At 54.4% G+C, this 22,031-nt stretch overlaps 5 protein-coding genes across 5 annotated transcripts; 2 read left to right on the top strand and 3 right to left on the bottom strand.

Annotated features, from left to right (window-relative positions):
• Positions 1–83: 83 nt before the first annotated feature.
• On the bottom strand, positions 84–1,888 carry BBK36DRAFT_1186775 (glycoside hydrolase family 79 protein; the record flags this gene model as incomplete). Its single annotated transcript, XM_024896506.1, has 4 exons — positions 84–630; positions 694–988; positions 1,041–1,671; positions 1,732–1,888. 4 exons carry the CDS (start codon positions 1,886–1,888, stop codon positions 85–87), a joined length of 1,629 nt encoding a protein of 542 aa, XP_024752642.1.
• Positions 1,889–3,692: 1,804 nt separating this feature from the next.
• Positions 3,693–4,244, top strand: BBK36DRAFT_1111462 (hypothetical protein; the record flags this gene model as incomplete). Its single annotated transcript, XM_024889706.1, has 1 exon — positions 3,693–4,244. One exon carries the CDS (start codon positions 3,693–3,695, stop codon positions 4,242–4,244), a length of 552 nt encoding a protein of 183 aa, XP_024752641.1.
• A 121-nt stretch (positions 4,245–4,365) lies between these two features.
• On the bottom strand, positions 4,366–6,763 carry BBK36DRAFT_1110100 (acetoacetate-CoA ligase; the record flags this gene model as incomplete). Its single annotated transcript, XM_024889543.1, has 5 exons — positions 4,366–4,524; positions 4,599–5,198; positions 5,261–5,977; positions 6,052–6,573; positions 6,644–6,763. 5 exons carry the CDS (start codon positions 6,761–6,763, stop codon positions 4,366–4,368), a joined length of 2,118 nt encoding a protein of 705 aa, XP_024752640.1.
• Positions 6,764–7,973: 1,210 nt separating this feature from the next.
• On the bottom strand, positions 7,974–19,776 carry BBK36DRAFT_1110209 (hypothetical protein; the record flags this gene model as incomplete). The annotated part of the gene is made up of 3 exons (XM_024889553.1): positions 7,974–19,403; positions 19,458–19,615; positions 19,722–19,776. 3 exons carry the CDS (start codon positions 19,774–19,776, stop codon positions 7,974–7,976), a joined length of 11,643 nt encoding a protein of 3,880 aa, XP_024752639.1.
• Positions 19,777–21,242: 1,466 nt separating this feature from the next.
• On the top strand, positions 21,243–21,746 carry BBK36DRAFT_1109800 (hypothetical protein; the record flags this gene model as incomplete). Its single annotated transcript, XM_024889514.1, has 1 exon — positions 21,243–21,746. The coding sequence occupies one exon, from the start codon at positions 21,243–21,245 to the stop codon at positions 21,744–21,746; it is 504 nt and encodes a 167-aa protein (XP_024752638.1).
• Positions 21,747–22,031: the final 285 nt, after the last annotated feature.

The raw sequence follows: 22,031 nt of genomic DNA, 5'->3' as shown, positions 1-22,031 counted from the left end.
CAAACCAAGACAACGAAGATACAGAGCATAGCAGACTGCAACTCATTGTTCATAAAATACCCCTCTACCTCTTCATCCAATCCCTTACAAAAGCGGAAAGCTGAGCAGCACCGCCGACGAATCCGGCACATCAACCGTGACCCGCCCATCCTGGACAACCGCCGTCTCCCCCATCGTCACATTATGCAGCCTCACCGGCTTCCCCTTGTCCAGCTCATAGTTATAGCTCCATCCATCAAACGTGATTCCGGTGATGGCATCGCTGCCGTTGGCCAACAGCCGCTGCACCCCGACACGCGCCCCGTTGTGCACGCCGCTCACGGCAAACGTGTACTTCTGGCTGGGCCGGGGAGGCGGGTTGGGGACGGGCTCGAGGCCCTGGCCGTCGACGGTGGTGTTGTAGCCGCGCATGTTGAGGACGGTGATGCGGGCGAGGTGGCCCTTGAGGAGGCCGCTGGAGTAGTGCGCTGCGTAGGCGGCTTCGCGGGCATCAGGCAGGGGGAGGTTGGTGATGCTGACGGGGAGGAGGGCCGAGTTGCCCAGCGTGGCGGCGACGGTGATGCTGCCGTAGTAGGGGGCCTTGGTACCTCTGGAGGCCAGGTCCGTCTCGACGGGCTGCCAAGCTTGGTACTGTTCTTGTGTGTCAGCCATGTTGTTGACTTGATACCCAGGGTAAGGGAGCTTATAACTTACACGATAGTTGGTGCCCATGTGCATGTGGACGCGCTTGAAGCCAACCGACGCCGCATAGAGGTTAAAGTCGATGCCCCAAAGCGCGGCCCCAAAGGTGTTGGACAGGCCGGGTCTGCCCTGGTTGTAGAGGGAGTTGCACTCGCCAAAGATCAGGGGCGTCGTCTTTTGCGCCTCGGCGGTGGTGAAGATGGCGTCATACTCGGGGAGGTGGCCCTCGACTGAGCTGACGGTCCTGCTGTGGTTCATGAGGGTGCCCTGCAGGGTGACGCCGGGAGACGTGGCGCCGCTGATGTAGCTGTTGATTGTGTGAGCACGGCTTTGATTGGGTGCAGAAGGAGAAGGCTTACTTGTGGGTTGAAAAGTACTCAATGTTCTTGTTCTTGTCAAGTCCGTCCTGGAACGTGGGAACGGCCTTGAGGTGGTTGCCCGTGCCGGCAAACGACGGGGCCATGAACGTCGGCTCCCCAAAGAGGGCCAGAGCAGGGCAGTGCTTGAGGACCTGTTTCTTGATCTCGGCCGTGCCGTTGAGCCACTGCCAGACATAGGTGCTCTCGTTCCAGTTCGACGGTCGCACGGGGCCCTGAGCCGACGTGGAGTAGAGGTCGGGCTCGTTGCCGTACTCCCACGTGTACAGGTTTCCGTGGCTGAGGGCCTTGCAAGCCAGGGGGACCGTGTCGGAGAGGGTCTGCCATCCCTCCGATCTGTTGGCGCCCAGCCCGAGGTTGAAGCCGTGAGAGAACTTGACGCCGGGCCAGGTGGCGTAGGACTCAAAGTACGATGGTCCGATGTGGATGGTGGTTGGGTAGTCGGGGGATCTGCTGGGGTCGACGATCCCGACGAGGGCTGTCTTTTGAGACGCGTTGTAGAGGGCGTAGTCTTGAGTGTTGCCGCCGACACGAATATACGGCTTGGATCCGGAGAGAGCCCCGAGGTTGTTGATGAGGTTGTAGGAGAACAAGTTGGGAGACGACTTGTTACCTGTGGGAGATTGTTAGAGCCAATTGGTTGTCAAGGAGTATGATACGACGAGATTCTTACCGGCAAACTCGGGAAAGGAAGAGAACTCAATTGAGTAGCTCACGAAGCCATCGAGGGGCTCGCCCTTGGGATTGGGCTGAGAGGGCACGGTATACACTTGAGCCGAGACAGAGGAAGCGGCGCCGAGCAGGGCAACAAGGGCGCTTTGTGTCAACATGATGTCGCCGTCAATTGACCAGATCTGGTGCGCGAAAGGCTGAAGTAGAAGCGGTAAGACAAGAGGAGACGCGCTGCCGACGACGTTTTATACCTTGACTCCCCGGCGCCGGACCCTGTTGCCCGCAGCTCGCAGTTGGGATGATCTTTTACGGATGGTATTAGTAGTACTACTTGACAAGTGAAGCTTGAGTCCCCAGTCCGTCCCCCGCATGATGTGATGCAACCCTGTCCCTTGCTAGTCGATGGAGTGGTTCGTGGTTGAGCGGCCTCGGCCCTGGGGAGGGTCACATCACCCTACCGGAACGGGGGGGCATGACGATGACAGCTCCGGCTTGATGAAGGATTGTGTCAGTGGAAGAATGCTCGCTCTTCTCTTGAATGAGTAAAGAGTCAACGCTGGTATTCTCCTGCTCACTGCTGCTCCCAGAGATGATGAAGATGCAGCTTGGTTCAAAGCCCAGGCGAATAGCGCGAATGGCCAACCGCGCATCGACAGGGCCAAGCTGTCAGACCCTATCCATCCCCGGAGAGCCAAAAGTCCAGGAGAGACGTCTTTGGCTCTCTCTCCATGCTGCCATGCTAGTCGATCCATGTCCATTTGTTGGCTAACCCGCCTCTCGGGCCGAATCACGACTTTTTCCACGGCCAGCGCCGCAGCAGCGAGATTCCGCGAATGGGGTGTCGAGCCGGCCAAGCTTCCCCGCGATTCGTCGCTCTGACAATCGTGATTGAATTACCCCAGACCATTTCCTCTGAATCGGCACAGTTGGGGGGAGGTAATAAGGGAGCTCTGCCAGAATGTTGTGACAGGGCTGAGCGGCGCCAGGCGTGTTTGAACTGGATTTCATCGTCTGTAGATGGACAGATGTCGCGTGAAGTCAATGCAACGGGGGCTCGGCATGAGGAAGACAGTGGTCATCCAGGCGGTCCCGGTATTTCGGTCGCCTGAATGGACCTCATTCGCAGCATCGTGATTGATCATTGGATCAGACGGATATCTAATGAAGCTGGTTTCCCGATGCTGCTTGTGTGATGCTGCTCCTGCGATGGTTCATTCATATGTATTCTCAGTACAGCCTCAAACCCGGGGAAACAATCTGGGCCAGCTTACATAATTCACTGCAGTTGCATTTGAAACTGATGCAATTCGATTGGCGGACAGATTGAAGAAGAAGAGAAGCATCACGAAAAAAGAAAAAAGAAAGAGAGCAGCAGATATTATAGGGAGTGGGATTAAAGTCAGAAAGCACATACCTTATGTACACGAATCCTTGCGCAGTCGCCAGTGCAAGCTCAAGTGTTGACAACATGAAGCCAAAGTCGGTCGGTATCAGATACCTCTTCGTCTGCGCGATGCGCTATGTAGAGTCGGGTTACCGATTCGAGGGCACCACGACTCCATCGCAGTTGTAAGCACTGTAAATACTAAGCGAATGCGAAATGCGAGCTGAGATTCGACCCAAATCACCTGATTTGCGTCAGAGGATGCAACCAAGTCGTATCTCATAAAACCAGTATGAATCCTTCCAACTGGACCTCTCTTTATCATTTTCTTAATCTCATCATGTTGATTGATATCAAACAGGTACATAGATAACTTGCTTAACAACAGTCGACTTATCCGTTTCCCGGAGACTCGAGTATAACTGAGCTCAACTCACAACCAACCACAACTCACGACCGCAACCACGACAGTACCAGCAACACCACAACTCAAGCTCAACTACACCTCAACCAACGACTCGACTTCTCAAACAACTACATCACAATCCAACAAGACACAAAACAAAGAGACAGCAACAATGTCCCGCTTCTTCCCTCACACCCCCTACGCCGAAGACCAGCCCCTCTCCCACCTCATCCTGACAACCCACGTCCTCACCCGCGCCATCACCACCGGCACCGTCATCGGCCTCGCCATCCCCTCCCTCCGCCAGTCCATCCCCTCCCTCCGCCGCCCCAACTCTCCCCTCCCCTTCCCCGACCGCCTCCTCCTCTCCGTCACCCGCAGCACACTCATCACCACCGCCATCGTCGGCGTCGGCCTCGCGGCGCGCATGTGGGGCCGCGAACCCGTCGAGTGGCAGGACCGCAGCTGGCGACTCCTCGAGAACAGGGGCCAGCTCGAGCTCGACGACTGGACGTACGCCGGCATGGGCGCGGCGCTGCTGGCCACGGGGCTGATGAGGGTCAGGGGAGCGGGAGGGCCGGCGAGGCTGGGATGGCGTGGCGTGGCGGGCGCGACGGGCATGGGCAGCGTGGGAGGCATGATTGGGTATATGGCGTGGCGGTACGGCATCAACGGCGGCAAGTTTGTCGAAACGGACAAGAAGGGGGAGAGGAAGGGCATCTGACAAAGTTGGAGACGGAGATTTGTAATATTAGGTACTATACATATTGAGAGAACTTCCATCTTGCGGTTCATTTAGCTGGCTGGCTCTATAATGACTTATATATATATATCCCCCCCTTTCATCACAACTTTGCCCGCGGCTCCTCCAGCTCCTCAATCTTCTGATACCGGTAAAAGTGCTCCAGGCACTGCGGATTCAACAGCGTGCCACTCGGCTTGACCGTCTCGCCCGAGATGATCTTCTTGACGGGCATCTCGACCTTTTTGCCATTGACAGTAACCTGCACCAAGAAAGTCAGCAATCACCATCTTTTTCACAAGGGGGGGACATCTCATCTCTCATCTCACAACATACCGGTATCTCGGGGACCTCAAACACATACTTGGGCACATGCCTCTTCGTCAGCTCCCCCGCAATCGCCCCCTTGATCCTCCCCACCAGCCCCCCGTCAAGCCTCGTCCCAGGCCTCATCAGCACAAACAAGACCACCCGCTCGTCCGCATCCTGCGGCCTCCTCTGCCCAACGCACAGGCTCTCCGCAACCTCGTCCGGAAACCACTTCTCCAGCACGCCGTATATGTCCGCGCTCCCGAACCGCACCCCGCTCGGGTTCAGCACCCCGTCGGACCGTCCCAGGAGAAACACGGCGCCGGTCAGGGGGTGGATCGCGCAGAAGTCGCCCTGGGCCCATGCGCCCTTGAAGCGCTCAAAGTACGCCGCCCGGTACTTTGGGCCCGGGGCCGGGCCGGGCCCGTCGTCCCAGAGGAAGACGGGCATGTTGGGGAAGGCCGCCGTGGCGACGAGGTCGCCGGCCTGGCCGGGGGGCAGCGGAGTGCCGGTGCTGCCGTCGGGGAGGTCGTGGTCGAAGGCGGCGATGGGGACGCCCAGGGAGCCGTTTTGGCAGCCGCCGACGTAGACGGGATCCAGGGGGTTTTCCTGGGCAAAAGCGCCAGCCTGGTTTTATATCCTCATCAGCAGCTTAACATAGGAGAACAAGCAAAGAGAAGACAACTCACGATATCTGTACCCCCTGTGATGTTCGCCAGCTGCACCCTCGCCGGAAACCCCCTATCGTAGAACCACTCAAAGATCCGATCCGGCAACACCATCCCCGTCGAAACCAGCGTCCTCAGGCTCCCCAGATCAAACTCCTCCCTCGGCACAATGTTCCTCTTCATCAGCTCCGCCATCCACCGCGGCCCGGCCCCCAGGACCGTCACTCGCTGCTCCTCTGCCACCCGCAGCAACACCTTCGCATCAGGCACAAGCGGCGAGCCGTCGTACGCCACGCACCGCGCGCCGTACACCATGCACGATATGCTCCCCAGGTACATGATCCACCCCGTGGTGGTGTACTGCAGCCCGACGTCGTCGTGCCCGATGCCGCGATGCACGTGGTTCTCCTTGCTCGACGACAGAAACATGGGCCCGACGGCGTGGACGATGGCTTTGGGCGTGCCTGTTGTCCCGGACGAGAAGACGATGACGCCGGGCTCTTGGAACTCGATCCTGACGAACGCGGGAGGGCGCTTGTCGACGCCTGCTTGGAGGAATGATTCGAGGCGCTGCGTCTTGGGGATGGCGCTTGTGTCGAGGGGCTTTGCGAAGCGCTGGATGACGACGAAGGACTTGAGCTGGTCGCACTCTGACATGCCCTCCATCATGCCCTTGATCTTGTCCCTGAGATCGATTGTCTTGCCATTGTACAAGGCGCCATCATCAAAGAAGACAAACTACATCAGCAACAACATCAAGCAAGTCAACATCAATCCCAGCCTCAAAACAGGGCACAAACTCTCAAACTCACCTTGGGATTAATCTGAACCGCCCTCTGCAGCAGCCCTCCAACCCCCATATCCGTCGAACTGCAACTCACAATGCCCCCCAGCCACAGCGTCGCCAGAAACGCAGCATACGTCCCCAGCGAATGCCCTCCCACAACAACCACCCGGTCCCCCCTTTCCAAGCCATGCGCCTTCAGCGCAGCCGCCAGCTGGCCAACTTGTCTTCGCAGCTCTCCCCACGTAACGTGTCGAATCTCGGTGTTTCCCTCTCTCACCTCCGTGAAAGCAATCCTGCCGTCTTCTTTATGCAGCTTGCAAAGGGCTCCTGGGGATGTAGAAGACGACGACGTGTCTCGGCTGTAGAGCGCGTTTTCGGCCCAGTTCATGCGCACGCCTTCAAACCACCTCGGCAGCTCTGTTATGGGGATCGATTCGTCGACGACGCGCGTGTATGTGCCTTCGTGGATGTAGGGCACGAATTCCCAGAGGTGGCGGTAGAAGTCGCTGCGGTGGCTGCACGACCACTTGTACAGCTCAGTGAAAGACTATTCCATTGATACATCTACGTGAGCATGCTGTTTCTCTGTTTGTGAGAGTGAGGATTATGATACCGACCTGTAGACTCAGGCCATACTTTCTGTTTGCATCCTTCATGAACCGCCACATGACGGTCCTCTCGCGATCAGGATGCTCCCACAGCTTCCGCGGCATCTTGTCAAAGTTGATGCTGGACATGTCGTTCTGTCGATGAACCAAATGCGTGTACAGTAAGTGTCTTTGACCAAGTATCCGATTTCAAGCCTTGTCATGCCGATTTCCCTGCATAACCAATGCAAAACATGCATACAGACAGAGACACCATCAATTTATATATATACACAAACCAGCACCAATACGGCGACACGCGAGCCGAGGCCGAACAAGCATCCCCTCCGCCTCTTATATCCATGCTTCGTTCCCCTCACCATCTCTCCCCTGCCTCGTCCTACTCCGCGTCCTTGACCAGGTACAACTGCATACTATTGCTTTTACCCAGCCCCATACCATCCATGCCGATAAACACCGAATCCCACCCTGAGCAAACGTCACACATTGTGCCCCCCTTCGTCCCCAGCCAATCTGGTGAGTTCCTGGCAGTCAATCCATCACCTTGATGCATTAGCAAAAAGCTCGCTAAACGCCGGATGGAACCTCGCGAGCCTCGGTCTCTGGCGGGACCTCGAGGGGTTCTCCAGCTTGAAGTGCGGGGGATCGACCGGGTTCTCGGACACTATCTATTCGTTAATCGATAGTCAAGATGGTGGGCTCTTTGTTGTTGGTTGAGACGGGCTTGAGCGGCTGAATCAGTGGTTATAAATTTGTATGATAAGGCATGTATCGGTGCAATTTGGAATCACGATGCGGAACATACATCCATTGACTCATATCCGGGGTTTAGCGGCCGTCACTTGCAAACACCATATCACCACCGTAAAGTTCACCAACAAGGACTGCAAGTCAGCATAGTCTTCACATTAATAATATCCCCGTTCCCCTTTGACTTCACCCTCATCAAGCAAGCATGAAGAAAAAACCATAAACCTCTTCTTTACCGAGTCTATACTCTTCATAACCATACATAAATCCACATACCGCATCTCTCATTAGCAAGCCCCTTTTGTAGGAAACCAGGCGTCAAGAAAGGTAGGGGATATCCGCAAATTGATACAGAGTAGGTATAAAGAAAGGAAAAAAAAAAAAAAAAAGCGTCATAAATCACCGGAGCCTCCCCTTCCCTCCAACGCCTTGCTAAAGACCATAGCACACACATCCTTCGATGTACCCCAACTCAGCTTCTAGACAAATAGATCTAGAAGGGAGACATATGACGACTAAGTAAACACAAGGAAAGAAACAAGAAAAGAAAAAAGAAGCTGGCGAACCAAAGCCATCATCGGCATTGGCACTAGAGATACGGCATCCACAAGGCATCGCACTGCGCCAGATTCATTGGGTTGACCGCCTTAGCAATAGCGTCAATGACGGTCTGGTTCGCAGGCAGATTGCCCGACGGGTTGTGCGCCAGGCTGACGGCCCGCTTCACAATCGAGTCGCTGTTGAGCTGCACCGAGTCTCGCAGCTGGTTCTCGGAGATTCCGCTGCGGTGACTGTTCATCAACCAGAACATCATCTCGTCCCTCACAAACAACGTCAGCGCGTGCTCGAGCTCATGCTCCGGTTCCGTCAAGCACCGTGCAATCGCCATGACCGAGCAGGCAAAAATTCCCTCCATGGCCAGAGGTCCCATAAGAGTCTGCAGGTTGGGCGTCAGCCGGAACGGCACCGGCTCCGGGTTGTGGAAGAAGGGCTTGGACGCGCTCATGAAGGACATGAGCTCCGAGCCCCAAATGTTGCCCGATCCACGAGCAATGTTCATCTTGGCCGGGTAGCGGTTGTGCATGTACAGGATGTAGGTCATGAACGTGAGCGCCGACAACTGGTATGAAAACTGTTTTCGGAACAGCCAGAACTCGGCAAACTGGGGGAACGCCTTCTGGAAATACTCGAGCGCTACCGTCGGAGGCACCCATTTCTCTTGGATGGCGTTGAACACCTCCAATCGCGCCGTCGGCGTCAGCTCGGGCTTGGTCTGTCGGTTGCTCTCGTTAGTGCTCCTCTTAACCAAGCAATTTGCCGCTTCAGAATAGCTTACCTGGCCTCCCTTGGACTCGAGCACGCCGCGAAGCTTCTCCAGCGTAAACAGAACCGGCTCGTCCTTTGACATGCCCATGCGTCTGCAGTGATCCTCGTAGACCCCATGCAGCGTAATGTATGAGGTATCCTCCTGCACAATCCTGATATGAGGCGCCAGGGGGACCATCAAGGGCAGGGTGAACTGCAAGTCTCGTCGTCGGCTTTCCTTCTTCCGGCTCAGAGTCTGGTTGAGATGCCTAAAGAGCTGCAAGATCTTCTCCTCTCGGCGACAATGTCTGGCGGCGGGGTGCTGGACGGCCCATGAATGAACGCTGCCATCATGACCACGCATCTTGAGTCGACGATACGAGGCATTGACAGAGCGTATCAAATCGACATTGGGCAGGAACCTTTCTATCCGGATGAAATCCTGATTCTTATCCTTGTGTTGAAGATACTGCCCTGGAACCTCAACCTCCTCAAACTTCTGGTATCGGAACTCGCTCAGGTGAGGCGAGAATGCCTCGAGAGGCATGTGTGCGATCCTGCGATCCAGCTTCTCTTCAAACTTGGTTCTCCAGCGCCTGAGCTTGTGGATGTATTCATACATGGTCGGCTTGACTTCGACAAAGTCGGCCTCGAACGACTTCTTGATGTGATTGGGCAAGATCGTCTCGGCGAACCTGGTGATGTTCGTCTCCGTGGCGGAAGGCAGCTTGACGCTCTTTGCAAACGAAGCAGGGGTTCGGCTCACGTATGTCAGAGCGTCATTGAGCAGCGCCACAATAAGGCGGTACGCGTCCTCATCAGGCGGGCACTTAAAGTGCTTCTGGATTTGGTCCACCATAGTCTCCATCGACAATGCCAGCAAGGGGAATGCCGTCTTGAGCACCGACATGACCTCTTCAGTCAGTTCCCACGGTGGTCTCTTCTGGCTTTGGGATGCTGGGTGAGCCTGCGCCGGACCGCCTTGAGCTGCGGCTTGGGCTTGTGCTTGCTCTGGGCCTTGGGCGCCGTTTGTGGGCGCTGCTGGTGGTGCTGTTCCGCCATTGGCCTCGCCGTTCTCCGTCTTGACGTTCTCCGCCTTGACGTGAGCCGCATCGCCGCCGCTGGCAGTGCCTGGGCGTGATGCTGCGCCCTCCGCCTTGGGTGCGTCCTGCTTGGTCTGCAGGGGAGAAGCGGAGGCGGGTTTGGTGTTGGCTGTCGCTGACTGAGCTCGCAGCCGCGCCTTCTCCTTCGCTTCCTGGGTTTTCTTGATGGCCATCATATCTTCCCTGTTTGTCCGGAGCTGGAAGTAAAGAGCCTGGGGATATGACTTGGCAATGCTAAGGAGAATTTGATACACGCGCGGGGCCTCCTTGTAACCCAGGCCGGTCAGGAGCTGGGGAATGAACGTAATCCAGTACCAGGTCGGCATCTCGCCCTTGAAGTCGTCGAAACCCGCAGCAATGGTACCCTTGGCATCGTCCAAGCTGAGCAGCCACAGAATCCGGGAGAGCAGCTTTCGTGACTTTGCGTTCTTGTAGCTACTTGCTGCTTGCAGGTACGACGTGAGTGCTTGCCTAGCAGCGTTGAGATCCGAGGGGTCTTCCTTGAACTTCCTGTCGTTGAAGTATCCCCACTCGGCCCAGGCCTTCGCCGCTCCAATGTCAAAGTACAAGGCAGTGCCATAAGCGGCATCGGCCTCTTCCTTGAGCTCGAGCTTCTCGAGAAACATGCCCTTCAGGGTGTAGAACTCAGCCTTCTGCTGGGGGTTGAAGTAATTCAGATTCGTATTGTTGATGACTTCCAGTCCACTGTTCAGCTCCTCGGGGTTTTCGTAATGGCACCTTGCTTGCTCTCGAAGCTTCAAAAAAGCCTCTTGAATCTCTATATTAGGAAGCGTGTAGATGCGGCTGAGCTGGTTGATGCACACTTCCGGCAAGTTGTGCTTTCGAGCAACATGAGCGAAGCGGTTGATGATCCAGGCAGTCTCGTGGAAGCCACGGTATGCGAAGGAAGCTCCACCTGTATTTTGCTGGCCCTGTTGTGGGAGCAGCTGCAGATAGGTGTGGTTGATGAGGTTGAAGATGTGCTGCCTCCAAGTCACCAAGTCTTGCCAAGCCGTAATGTCGTCCCATATGTTAGGGAGACGATCGCGCCAGGCGCCAAGCAGCAACTTGAGCTCCCCAGATTTGACATCCAGATTCGATGCGTTGGTATTGGCCAGACTCTGACAAATGACACTAGCATCGTGCAGTTCTACCAACTGTTGGAAGTTCTGGAGAAGGGGGATGTGTGCATTTGTGAGTCGAGTCGGAAGTTGATGCCATTTTCGGATAGAGAGCTGTATCGCTTCATCGCAGACGCGAGCAAAATCAGTTGCCGATTCCTGCTGGTTGTGGAATTTGAGCAGAGACATAAACGCCTGGAAGAACGCTCGTCGCGGCGTGGGGGCGTCCATGACTCCCTTGATGATGTTGTCCAGGGCCTCGCGGTGTTGTTCGTCTTGCCACATTTCCGTGTTGCGCCATGCGCATTCCAGCAGCAAGTCTTGGAAGTTCTCGTGCTTGGCGAAGTCCTGCAGGATCTCCCATTGCTGCAGCTTCTGGGCACAGAGGACCCAGTGGTCTTCCCAGATCATGTATTCGGCTTGGGAGAAGGGAATCACGCCGGTTCTTGCCTTGATCTGCGCCGTTTCGTACAGCTTTTGCGCCTTATCCCACATGCCATTCTGTTCGTACGAAAGACCGGCGTTGGTCTCTACGAACTGAGACCGACGACGCCAAGTCCCGTAGAAGAGATCGTCTTCTTGCAGAGATGCATAGAGATCCACGAGCGCATCGAGGTTGCTTTCGCGCACAGTGGCCGAGTCGGGCCCTGGATTGATTGCTGCGTTTTCGAGCTGCACAAGCGCTGCATACCACGCATCGTACGTCTTCGCCTCGAACTTCAAGACGTGCGGAGGAAGCCTACATTCTGGCCACGTCTTTGCCACTCCTTCTATCAAGGATTGGACGACATTGGGGCGCTTGTCAATTTGGCGGTTGTGATAGTCCTTGGTGAGGAGCGAGACCATGCCGCGCTGAAGATCGGGTCTCTCATCCCGCAGAGTCGCAGACCAGTACATGGGGAATATGACCACCCAGAGCTGATGAGCCAGTGGGTTATCAATGTGCTGCAACTGCGTCAATGGCTCGATGATATCCCGGACCTTCACATCTCCCAGTTCAGCCATGAATCGTCTATGATTGGCCAAGAGAGCCTCAAATTTTTCATCCACCATCATGGTGGGCTCCCTCGTATCCTTGTCCCGGGGATACACTGCAGCCAGCTGGGAGGGGGCAATCACTTTGAAGTCGTCCGCATGAAGCTGGATGTTGGTGTTCATCTCCACGGCCCCAAGCAAAAGCTGGTTGGCCTGGGCGAGCCAGTACGAGTCGGCGAGAGTATCCCAGTTTTGTGACGTGAGCACGTAGGAGAGGCGGACGGTGGCTGTTTTGGACAAGCTCTTGTCGAAAATGGCCATGAACCGGTTCCGCATCTCTGCGTCCACTGCTCTAGTGCCGATGAGAAAGGCGTGCTCCATCCGCACGGTCAACTCGGTTCGGGTGATCTTGGGGTCTTCGTAGATGCGAATCACCAGCTCCAGGAACTTGGACAGCATCGTAGGATCTTGCCTATGTTCAAAGGAGAGCATCTTATGTAGTACCGCCGTCTTCTCCTTGAGAGTCGGCCAAGTCCCTTCGGATCGGAAGACCCAGCCCTCCACCATGCCCAGAATCTCTGTGCATAACTCAATGTGCATGGACTTCTCTACCAGAGTTGCCAAAACGCTCAGGAAGGGTCGTCGGTTGTCGCCCAGAGTTTCCATTCGCAAGGCCACGACCTGAATCTCCTTGATCATCAGCTTAGTCTGCATCTCAAGGTCATATGCAGAAAGCTCCCCGGTCGTGGTCCCGTTGGCCTCTTGGGTGCGCTGAATGCCGGTTGCTTGATTGGCCAGGGCACTATAGTGCTGCACATGCTCTCGCGCATGCTTACTTTGCATGGCCTTCATGAGCGAAGGGATGTGTTGGTCAATGATGGCAGGCTTGCGGTTGCCCAGGGACCACAAGATGTTGACGCCCGACACGTACAAGTTGCTGTTCATCTGTTCCGTCGCAATCTGTGAGAGATAGGCAACAATTTCGGATGTCTGCATCTCGGATTCACCCTCGGCATCCGCATCTTCCATAGGCGTATCTTCAGGCACCGCATCGAGAATGCGCCCAACGGTGGACTTGAGATCTCGACCATCGTCGTACTCCTTGTCAGCGAGGTGCAGACAGTCCTGAATTTCCGGATTTTCCGACTTCAGGCACTTCTCCAGTACCTTTTGGATTGGCGCGATGTTCTTTTGTATCCACTCATCTGACTTGAAATTGAGAAGGATGCGGACAACCTGCAGGGTATTGATGATGTTCGTAAGGAACTTTTCGTCGTACTTCTCCTTGTCGGCAGGGTCTGCGTTGAGAGCAGTCTGAGTCCTTTCGTGAGCGAGAATGACATCTGTGACGTTGGGGAACAAGTCGAGGTCCAGATCCCCCCAGCATTGGGGTTGCACGAGATTGTAGAGCAGCGCCATGGCTTTCTTGCAAAGCTCCGTCGTGGGCGCGGACACCGGAAGCGCACTGGCTGGAGACCCACGGGGTTTGGCAGATGGCAGCTGGTATCGCTCATTAAGCTGTGCGATAAACTCAACCAGATATTTCACCATCTTTTGACGGAAGAGCGGCGGGATCAGATACTCCGGTCTATCTGGCTGGTCACTGTCCAGCTTTCGCTTCTTGGAAACTGGAGATTCCGAGAGCGCTCTTGCCGTGGGGAGGGATGATGGTTTGCCCTCGATCCGCCACTGCTCCCAGGTCCAAATCAGCCACATCATGTTCAATGCCAGCTTCTTGCTCTCATGAGAAGGGTTTGGCGGTGCGGCAACCTTCCGCAGAGAGGTGATGATCAGGACGGCGTATTTGTCTCTGGCATCGTAGAAGAGCTCAGGGTGTCGCACAAGGAAGTGGAAGATGCTTGTCATCTGTTGCATGTTTTGTTCGTCCGTCAAGATGCGGCGCGGTGCAACGGCCCATGGTGTGCTCCTATCCCCGGGACCGTTACCACAGCGCTTGGGGAGAACTGGAGCAATAAGCTCCAGAGCTTGGGTCACCAGAGCCCGGCCCTCGTTGGAATTGGTCTTCAACAGGGACAAATATACCTGGCTGACGATTTTAGGGGGCGTTTCGTAGTGAGCAATGAAATACCCAATCACGACATACGCCGCGTGCTTGTTGATGATATCATCCAAGCGAATAAAAGTCCAGCCAAACTTAATGATGTCCTTTCGCGCTTCCTGGAGTGTGGCATGGTAGTATTTGACAAGCATTGCTGATAGCTGCAGCACTTCAAACCGGATATGATCGATTCCTGGCTGGGCCGAATCGTCTGGAGTCATCTCAGGATGCACTTTCCAGATCTTGGTGCTCACGGCATCGATGATTGATCGATCCATCAACCTCTGAGTCCGATTCTGTTCTGGTTGATGCCAATTCCGCATGACATCTGTAGCAACGATGGGGTTGACGATGTAATGAAGCAGGAAATACTTGGTCTTATTCGAGGCTGTCTTCCCGGAGTACGTTTCCAGGCAGCGCAGGAATGTCGACTTCCAGAACTCCATCGAGTCGCTGCAGATGATCTTGTTGTAGATGAAGGAGAACAAGGGCTGCGTCGAACGCAACTCTTCGGCGGCAACAGATTCTACTAGACTGAATAGAGCATCCAGATCTCTCGGCGATCTCTCCAGGGACTTGACGAGAATATTCATCAGCTGCTCAGCGGCTTGGTAGCCGGGCAGTCGAACAAAGGCCGGGAGCGAATAGCCCCGGATATTGGCTTCGAGGTCCTTTCCAATGGCTTTCAACCACGTAAGGTGCTCTTTCTTATCCATCCAGGCGCTGGAGGCGGGGTACTGGCCGAGGGAGTGGAGGATGTTGATCGTATTGACAATGGCAACGTATTTCTTCTCATTGTTCAGTCCGACAATCTCGTTACATTTGCCAATCAATCCTTCCAAGTTCTCCACAGCCGTCTCCCTCAAGGGCGTGCTGTCGGGGTGTGAAAGGACTTGGGCCAGAAGTCGACCGTGCTTTAGGTCATCCAATTTGCCGAGCAGATAAGCCCAGATCTCTTTAGGGTACCGGTTCAGGTAGAGAAACATTGGCTGTCGGAATGGACTCTGATGTGTTCGTCGAAGCCGCTCCTCGAGTCCGAGGAAGCAGTCAATCAAACGGTCCTTGAATGCTTCCGCTGGAGCGGGTAGGAGGTGGAAGATGTTCAAGATGGCGGTGATGACCTTCATCTGGGGATGCTGCTCGAAGAAGGTGAAGGAAATCTGCTGCCAAGCATTGGGCTCGACGATGGACTCAATCTGGTCTAGCAGACGAGCGCCGATCTCAACCTTGAAATAGCTTGTGAGGAGCTTCAAAAGCCTTGACAAGTTGTCCAATCCATGAGTGTTGAGTCGCTTGGGATCCGACAGACTCTGCAGAACAGGGCGCAGACCGCTCTGCAGCAGATCCTTGGGCAGGCGCCTGTCAACCGCCAATACTGACTTCAGAGCATCGTTTGCCGCTGCAATGGTCGGCTTTGATTCGGAATAGAGGCATTTGAAAAACACCGAGAGAATCTTGCCCTTGGTTGGATTGTTTGCGAATTCCTCAAAGGCCATCGCAGTGCTGAGAAGCTTGATGCAGGAAACGCGCAAATTGACGATATGCTCATGCGTTCTGAACTCCGCAGGTTTGTTGGCCAAAGACTCGTCGTTTGCATCGGCCAACGCCAGTGATTCCATCAGCAGACGATTTAGATTCTCGTCGAAAGTGACCCAGTCGCTCTTGAGGCCCATGTGATACGTCATGGCATTGATATATCCTATCTGTATCGGGAAGGGAAGTGCGCGAAGGGGCTTGGCGTAGATGGGCTGGAGAAACCTCTCCTTGTACGGCTCCACGAGCTGCCATACCTCACAGCCAGCAGCTTTCGCAATGAGCTCCAATGAGCTCTTGGCTGTCTCGCGGACAAACTTGTTCATGTGGGACAGCTCGTTGTTGAACTGCATGCAAATCTGGGCGAGGCGGGGCTGCTTGGCCTGCGGCTGGCCTGGCTGCTGTGGGATTGGCAGAGCATCCTCCTTCTTGATGTTCTTGGTGATGCGCTTGAGAAGGACCTCGAGGCTGGTCTGGGCAAGACACCTTGTCTTTTCCGGGAGATCCAGTGGCATGTCCTTGATGACGTACATGAGCGCGCGGATGAATTCGGTCTGTTTGGACGTCACCCAAGCGTCGCCCAGGTCGAGCTCCGTGAGCAAGAAGTTGATGCCAAGGCTTCCCCCTGTCTTTGTAAACCACTCTTCTTCGTAGCAGCTGTGGCAGAATGTGTTGCTGAGGTGGTTGAACAGGTGAAGGCGGCCGACGTTTGCCTCGGAGCCAAAGATGAGGGCTGTACATCTGTAGAGTTCCCGGATCGCCTGTTGCGCCGCTTCACGAACGTCTGGATGGTCAGACGCTAGCGACTCGACGATTGCATCGGACAAGACACGTGTGTCAATGGTCAGCGGGCCTTCGCCCGCCTTGGGGTCAAAGGGGTTATAGGTACGCTTGAGATCGATCAGAGACCTTCCAACTTCGATGAGAACGAAGTGCCGACACACATCGAGGAGGAAGGCACTGGATTCCTGCTTTACATCTGGAATGGACTGCGAGAACATGACCGCCTTGAGCAGCCTCTTGGTGACTTTGTCCTGCTCATCCTTCTTCGGAATTGACCTATCGCGGCTCGAGACCTCAAACGGCGCAAAATTGATGTCCATCTTGCGATTTAGGAAATCCTGCGCCTGGAGCCTGACAATCCTGGGGTAGTCTTCGGGCAGCTGATCGAACCCGATGCGAAGCTTCAACTGGGTCTTGATGAAATGGATGGCCTGTTTCTTGTAGTAGTCGTCATACTGCCGATTCTGAGCATTGAGCTTGTTATGCCGCGGTACCTCCATCAGCTTTTGTATCGCGAGATCGATACCCAGGTCGGCTGGGAAGGCTCTGTCCTTCTTGGAACCAATGAGCCGTAGGTCGAAGCTTGAGGCATCGTCGGCATAGTTGGTGTATGTGAGAGGAACGGCGCCCGTCATGAACTTCCGATTTCTGCCCCCCAGCTTCCCCAGAATGCGCATGGTGGTGTGCGCATGAAAGTGGCTATAAGGGTGGGGTTTGAGATGGTCGAAGAGGGCAGTCATCAGCTCATCAATGACTGGTGCCATGATAGGGTCCAGATAGTCCGCTGTCAAGTTGTCAACACAGAGCTCCAAGGTTCGCAGTCCCTGGCCGACAAGATCCGTTCCAGCCCGAAGAGCCACGACCAAAGGACGCATGAGGAAGCTCAAATGCGGCAGCAGATGGCTGAGACGTGCCGGGACGGTGAGGCACAGCTCGACATAGAGATCTCGCTCTGATGGTTTCCGCGCGGCCATCAGAAGATTGTTCAGGACATCCAAGAGCATCTCTAGCAACGGCAATATCTGTTTGTAGAGTTGCTCGAATTTGCCACCGCCAATGCTCCTGAAGAGGGACCGCAGAAGCAGAAAGTAATTCATGGGCTCCTCCGCTTTGGTAGACAGCTCAATCGACTTCGTGACGATGTTGACCACATGAGGCAGCAATACCTGTTCATTCTGCGTGGCAAACAGCGTGACTGCCATAAAAGCAAGCTTGAAGAGCCGCAGCAGAATGGAGGACTTCTTCACGTCTGCCGAGCCAACCTCGTCGATTCGCTCCATCAGAAACTGCAGGAGCATGCCGCAGAAACTCGGGGACGTCGCCTCGCTGGCTAGGAAGAATTGAGGGATATGCAGAAGAGCCGTGTGCTCGAAGATCATGTCGTAAAGGTGCGGAATCTCCTGCTGGAAGACCTCATGAAAGGTGGCTGGGTCGATGCAGTGAAAGACTGTGGCGAACGTCTCAAGGAGATCCTTTTCCTCCTTGCTGCTCGATACCATGTAGAAGTTGGCCATATACTCGACAGGCGACACGTACTGATTCTCAGTGGCGGGCTTCTCGATCTCATAATACCTGAAGACATAAGCGCCCTCCCTGAACAGCTTAATAATGACATTGACCTCTTCAGCCGTGAAGCCGTACGCAACCTCTTGCCAATGCGGCGGCGCATTGGCAGGGTCAATTGGCGTGCCAATGTTACAAGTTCTCAACTGATAAAACGTGTTCTTGAGTCCATTCATCAGGTTTCTAAAGAGGAACTTGTTGTCCCCAACCGGGTCGGCTCCCCTGTCTCTTGGGTTGGAAATTTTGATGGGCACTGCTGAAAAGATGTCTGTCTCGTCCCAGTCAGGCGGGTGCTCCTTATCGGCAAGGTATGATTCGGGGGCACCAGCCTCGGCCTGCTGGTGATAGAGCTTCGAAAGTTTGACAGCGTTTGGGTATTGTCGATTCATGGCGGCGAATTTGTCTCCAATTGCGTTGAGAATCATCATCAAGTAATGCCTTGCGTCCACCTTGTTTGGAAGCTTCGCGATGCACTCGGCCATATTAAGAAGCAGTTTCGCGCTCATGGTCTGGAAACTGGTCCCAGGGAAGTTGTCTTGAAGATTCCTGGTATACACCTCCACCGTCTTGCGAATCTGCTCCGGGGTCAATGAGTCGCGGACGTGGTGAATAAGGTCTGCCAACATGCTATACGCCAGAGGCCTCATCGTCTCGTAAACAGTAAGGCCGTCTCCTGTCAATGTGCGCTCATCCAGGAGCTCGTCGATCTTGGGAAGAAAGATCTTTCGGAAATTGTAATTAATAATGTGCCGAATAGCAATCAGAAGCTCCTTTCTCGTGCCCGACTTCTCCCGTGGGCAGTCTTTCAGCAGCCGAATCACGATATCGGGCAATAAGTGCAGAAAGTCCTTAAGCTGAGAGGCGTATTGGCGGAGAAGGTAGGCCAAGAAGCTCATAGTCTTGATCTGGGCCGTAATAAAATCGCCAAAAGCAGCCCGGTTCTTGATCCCTGGGCTCACACCCGTGTGTATGTCGCCCCTGGCAGCAGCCTCCTCGTGGGCCTGCTTCTGAGCGCTTGCTTGGAGTGATAGGAAGCCCTTGATAAGCGGCACAAACCTAGGCACATTAAGCTGGACAGTATTGCGGTAGACTTGAAAGATGGAAACGACGATGATTGGGCATTCCGAAAGGACTTTGAAGGATTGCATTCCCTTGAGAAGTGGTCGATTCTGCTGCTGGGGATCTGCGCCAAGCTCAGTCACTGAGGCTACAGGAGAGCCCGGTCGAGGGGACTGGAAGTTGGCTTGTGTGCTGCCTGGCGTTGACGGCGCACCAGGCTGAGGATTCGGGGCGAGAGAGGCATTGTCGAGCTGCTCGTGGACGACCCTCTCCATCTGATCGAAGAGCTCCTGGATGAGGGTCAGGAAAGGCTGGACCTTGCTCTGTAAAGTCTGGTGCTGATGTCGCATGATGTCGGAGATGATCTTGACACATAATGTTGCGTTATCTTCGTTGTCGGTTCGAACTAACTGCATGAGCAGATCGACTATTTCCTCGGCGTAAGGCTTGAACGGCTCGGGAGGCGACATGCCCGTTGGCAGTCGGTGAAGCACCTCGAGGATGCAGTTGCGGAGTTTCTATCATCGACCGTCAGCTATACCCAGCCCCAAGGCATCATGCAAAGTTCTTACCTGCTCCGGGGAGTTGCTTTGAAAGATGCATGGTCCACGTAGAATGTTGATGAAGATGGGCATCAGCCGTTTCAGGAAGGGTTCGTAGATGGGGCCATTTGTGTAAGCGTCCAGGCTGTCGCGCAAGGTGGTCGCGGCTTCCACCTTGAGTCGGGTCTCTGTTGATCAGCAGCAGGTTAGCATCGGAGGATAGGATGGAGGCATGCGACAAGACGATGGAAGCGTGGCATGGGATAGCGGAGGGGCACAGCGGCATCGTCGTACCTATATCCGAGGTGCTGAGTCGCTTTACGACATCGTCAATAGTAGTTCCCGACATGGCTGCATTATTGGCGTCCGCGAGACGCAGCTCTGGCTTCCATCCGAGGAAGCGATGGCGAGGCGAGGCCTGAAACGTCGATTCGCGGCAAGGCTGAGGACGAGGCGGGACCGGGACGCGCCGCGAGAGCTCACGAGTGCGCTGCGGGACGCTATAGACCTGCGGTTAAGGGAAAACCCAACAGATAAATCCCACCTGGCCAGATGCAATACTGCCAAAAGTTCGCTGCGCAGGTAGGAAGAGGCGTTTGGGCGGCGGTGGTGGTGGAAAGGCGACCGCAGGATACGGGGGTTCGCAGCCTTGGGCGGCTCAGTCTCAGTTTGCGAACGAAGCTTGAACCGTGACGCCCGTGAATTTTCCAGAGTTCGAGCAGAACTGGGCACCGTGGTCGCCAAAACCAATTGCGCTAGGCGACGTGACAATAATTTTCCGAGCGCTAGCAAATGCACACACCCCTTATCCGCGGTGTGAGAATATCTCTATCTTATCGATAGAGATCTTGCACCGAATTGGGAGCCTCCTGTACCTTCAATTGTACCAACTTCGAGCCCCCTTTGAAATCACTTTTGTTGGAGAAGAATAAGTTGAAGTTGCACGATCATCGCAAACTTACAACCTTAGTAGTAGACCCGCAAGTAGGCATTATGGCAGATTTGTTTCAACAACACGCATGAATTTTATCACTGCATCTGACCCGCGTAGCAACCCCAGCTAGAAATCATATAAAACCATCCTTCAGGGAAAGGCACTGAATTCTGACTCTGACACCCTGTCTCCAGTGCCGTTATCGTCTTTCTTGGCCTCTTCTATTTCCTCATCCCGCCTCTCCTTCCTTCTATGTTTAGATCTCACATCTGCATCTTTTCTGTGACACATCTGTCGAATCAACAAACTCAAGTCCTTGAGTTTGTCTATCCCAGTCATCGTCATAGTGCAACCAACCTAAGGTTTGCTTGTCGTACATTCCATGAACAAACAAGTTCCGCAACCCCACCACTAGAAGCTGTCGAAACGGCGGGGAAGTTACTAAACACAGCCGAGGAGATAACAAAGACGGCCGATATCAAACAGACAACGAAGCAGCTTTGTTCTCGAAATAATTCATCTTCCATTCTCACTTTCTGCTTTAAAACCAGCATCACGCCGAAGTTTTTCAGTTGAACTTCTTGTTCCTCAGTCAACCTCGAATCCCCGGAGCTCGAACACAGAAAGCTTCATTTCGCAGTGCATCCTAACCTAGACCGCTGGATGTCCGATAGCGGCAACGAGCAACACAAAGCAACAATCAGCATACCTGATACAAGATGAGTGGTGAATACGCAGCTTTCTTCTATGGTGGGTCTCATTTTGTTGGCTTTGATTTTCCTTTTACGTTCTCTGTTAACAGAATGGTGAAATTGCAGGCACTTTGGTAGGAAGCTCCTTTGACTCACAAAGGGTGACGGAAAGCATATTAACTGCAGCAGATGGCGCCAGAGGTCTTCTTCAGCGTTTGCTACGCTGACAAACAGCCCCCAAAGGCTATTCAGGATCTCCACACCTTCACTCCGGCCATTCTAGATGGCTACTGCCGCCACAGGGTCCAATACGCGGACTATCCAGCCATCGTCGAAGAGCCAGGCCACTGCGTGCGAGGCATGTATGCGACTGGATTGACAGAGGCCAACATATACAAGCTGGATGAATTTGAGGGCGATGAGTATAAGCGGATCAAGGTCAACGTCAAGCTGTTAAAGATGGAGGACGAGAAGGAAGTCGAGGGAGAGGTCAAGGAGGCGGACGTATACGTCTTCCTCAACCCCGATCTGCTGGAAAAGCGCGAATGGGACTTTGAAGAGTTCCGAGAGCAGAAGATGAAGATGTGGACCCGAGGCGACTGGGCGTTTTCAGAAGGTAACTCCCCGGGCTGCTATTATGCCACCTTTGGCAAGTTTACTGATTCGAGATTTAGAGGAGAAGGCAGTTGTTGAAAGCAACCTGAATCCTTAAGCTTCGTATGCTGAGCTACTACAAAATTAGTTGGTGTGCGTGTATGTCGGGCATTCATCACTCGGATGGTAGGCTGACGGATAGACGGATACTTTGAAGACTGTGGGCATTGGTCGTCAGAGGGGATATTGGCGCGTTAGATAGAAAGACAATGTACGTGACGATAGACTCCGACTGTTATCCTAGCAATGCAGGGACCATCGCCGTGTCCCTCTCGTTTGAATGTGGCGACACAGAGCAATCAAGCTTTGAGCTTTCCCTTCTTT

The sequence above is a fragment of the Trichoderma citrinoviride genome (genome assembly GCF_003025115.1).
Source record: "Trichoderma citrinoviride strain TUCIM 6016 unplaced genomic scaffold BBK36scaffold_2, whole genome shotgun sequence".
NCBI classification, from domain to species: domain Eukaryota; kingdom Fungi; phylum Ascomycota; class Sordariomycetes; order Hypocreales; family Hypocreaceae; genus Trichoderma; species Trichoderma citrinoviride.
The sequence above is the reverse complement of the archived record's forward strand: the minus strand, read 5'-3'. Positions and strand labels throughout refer to the sequence as shown.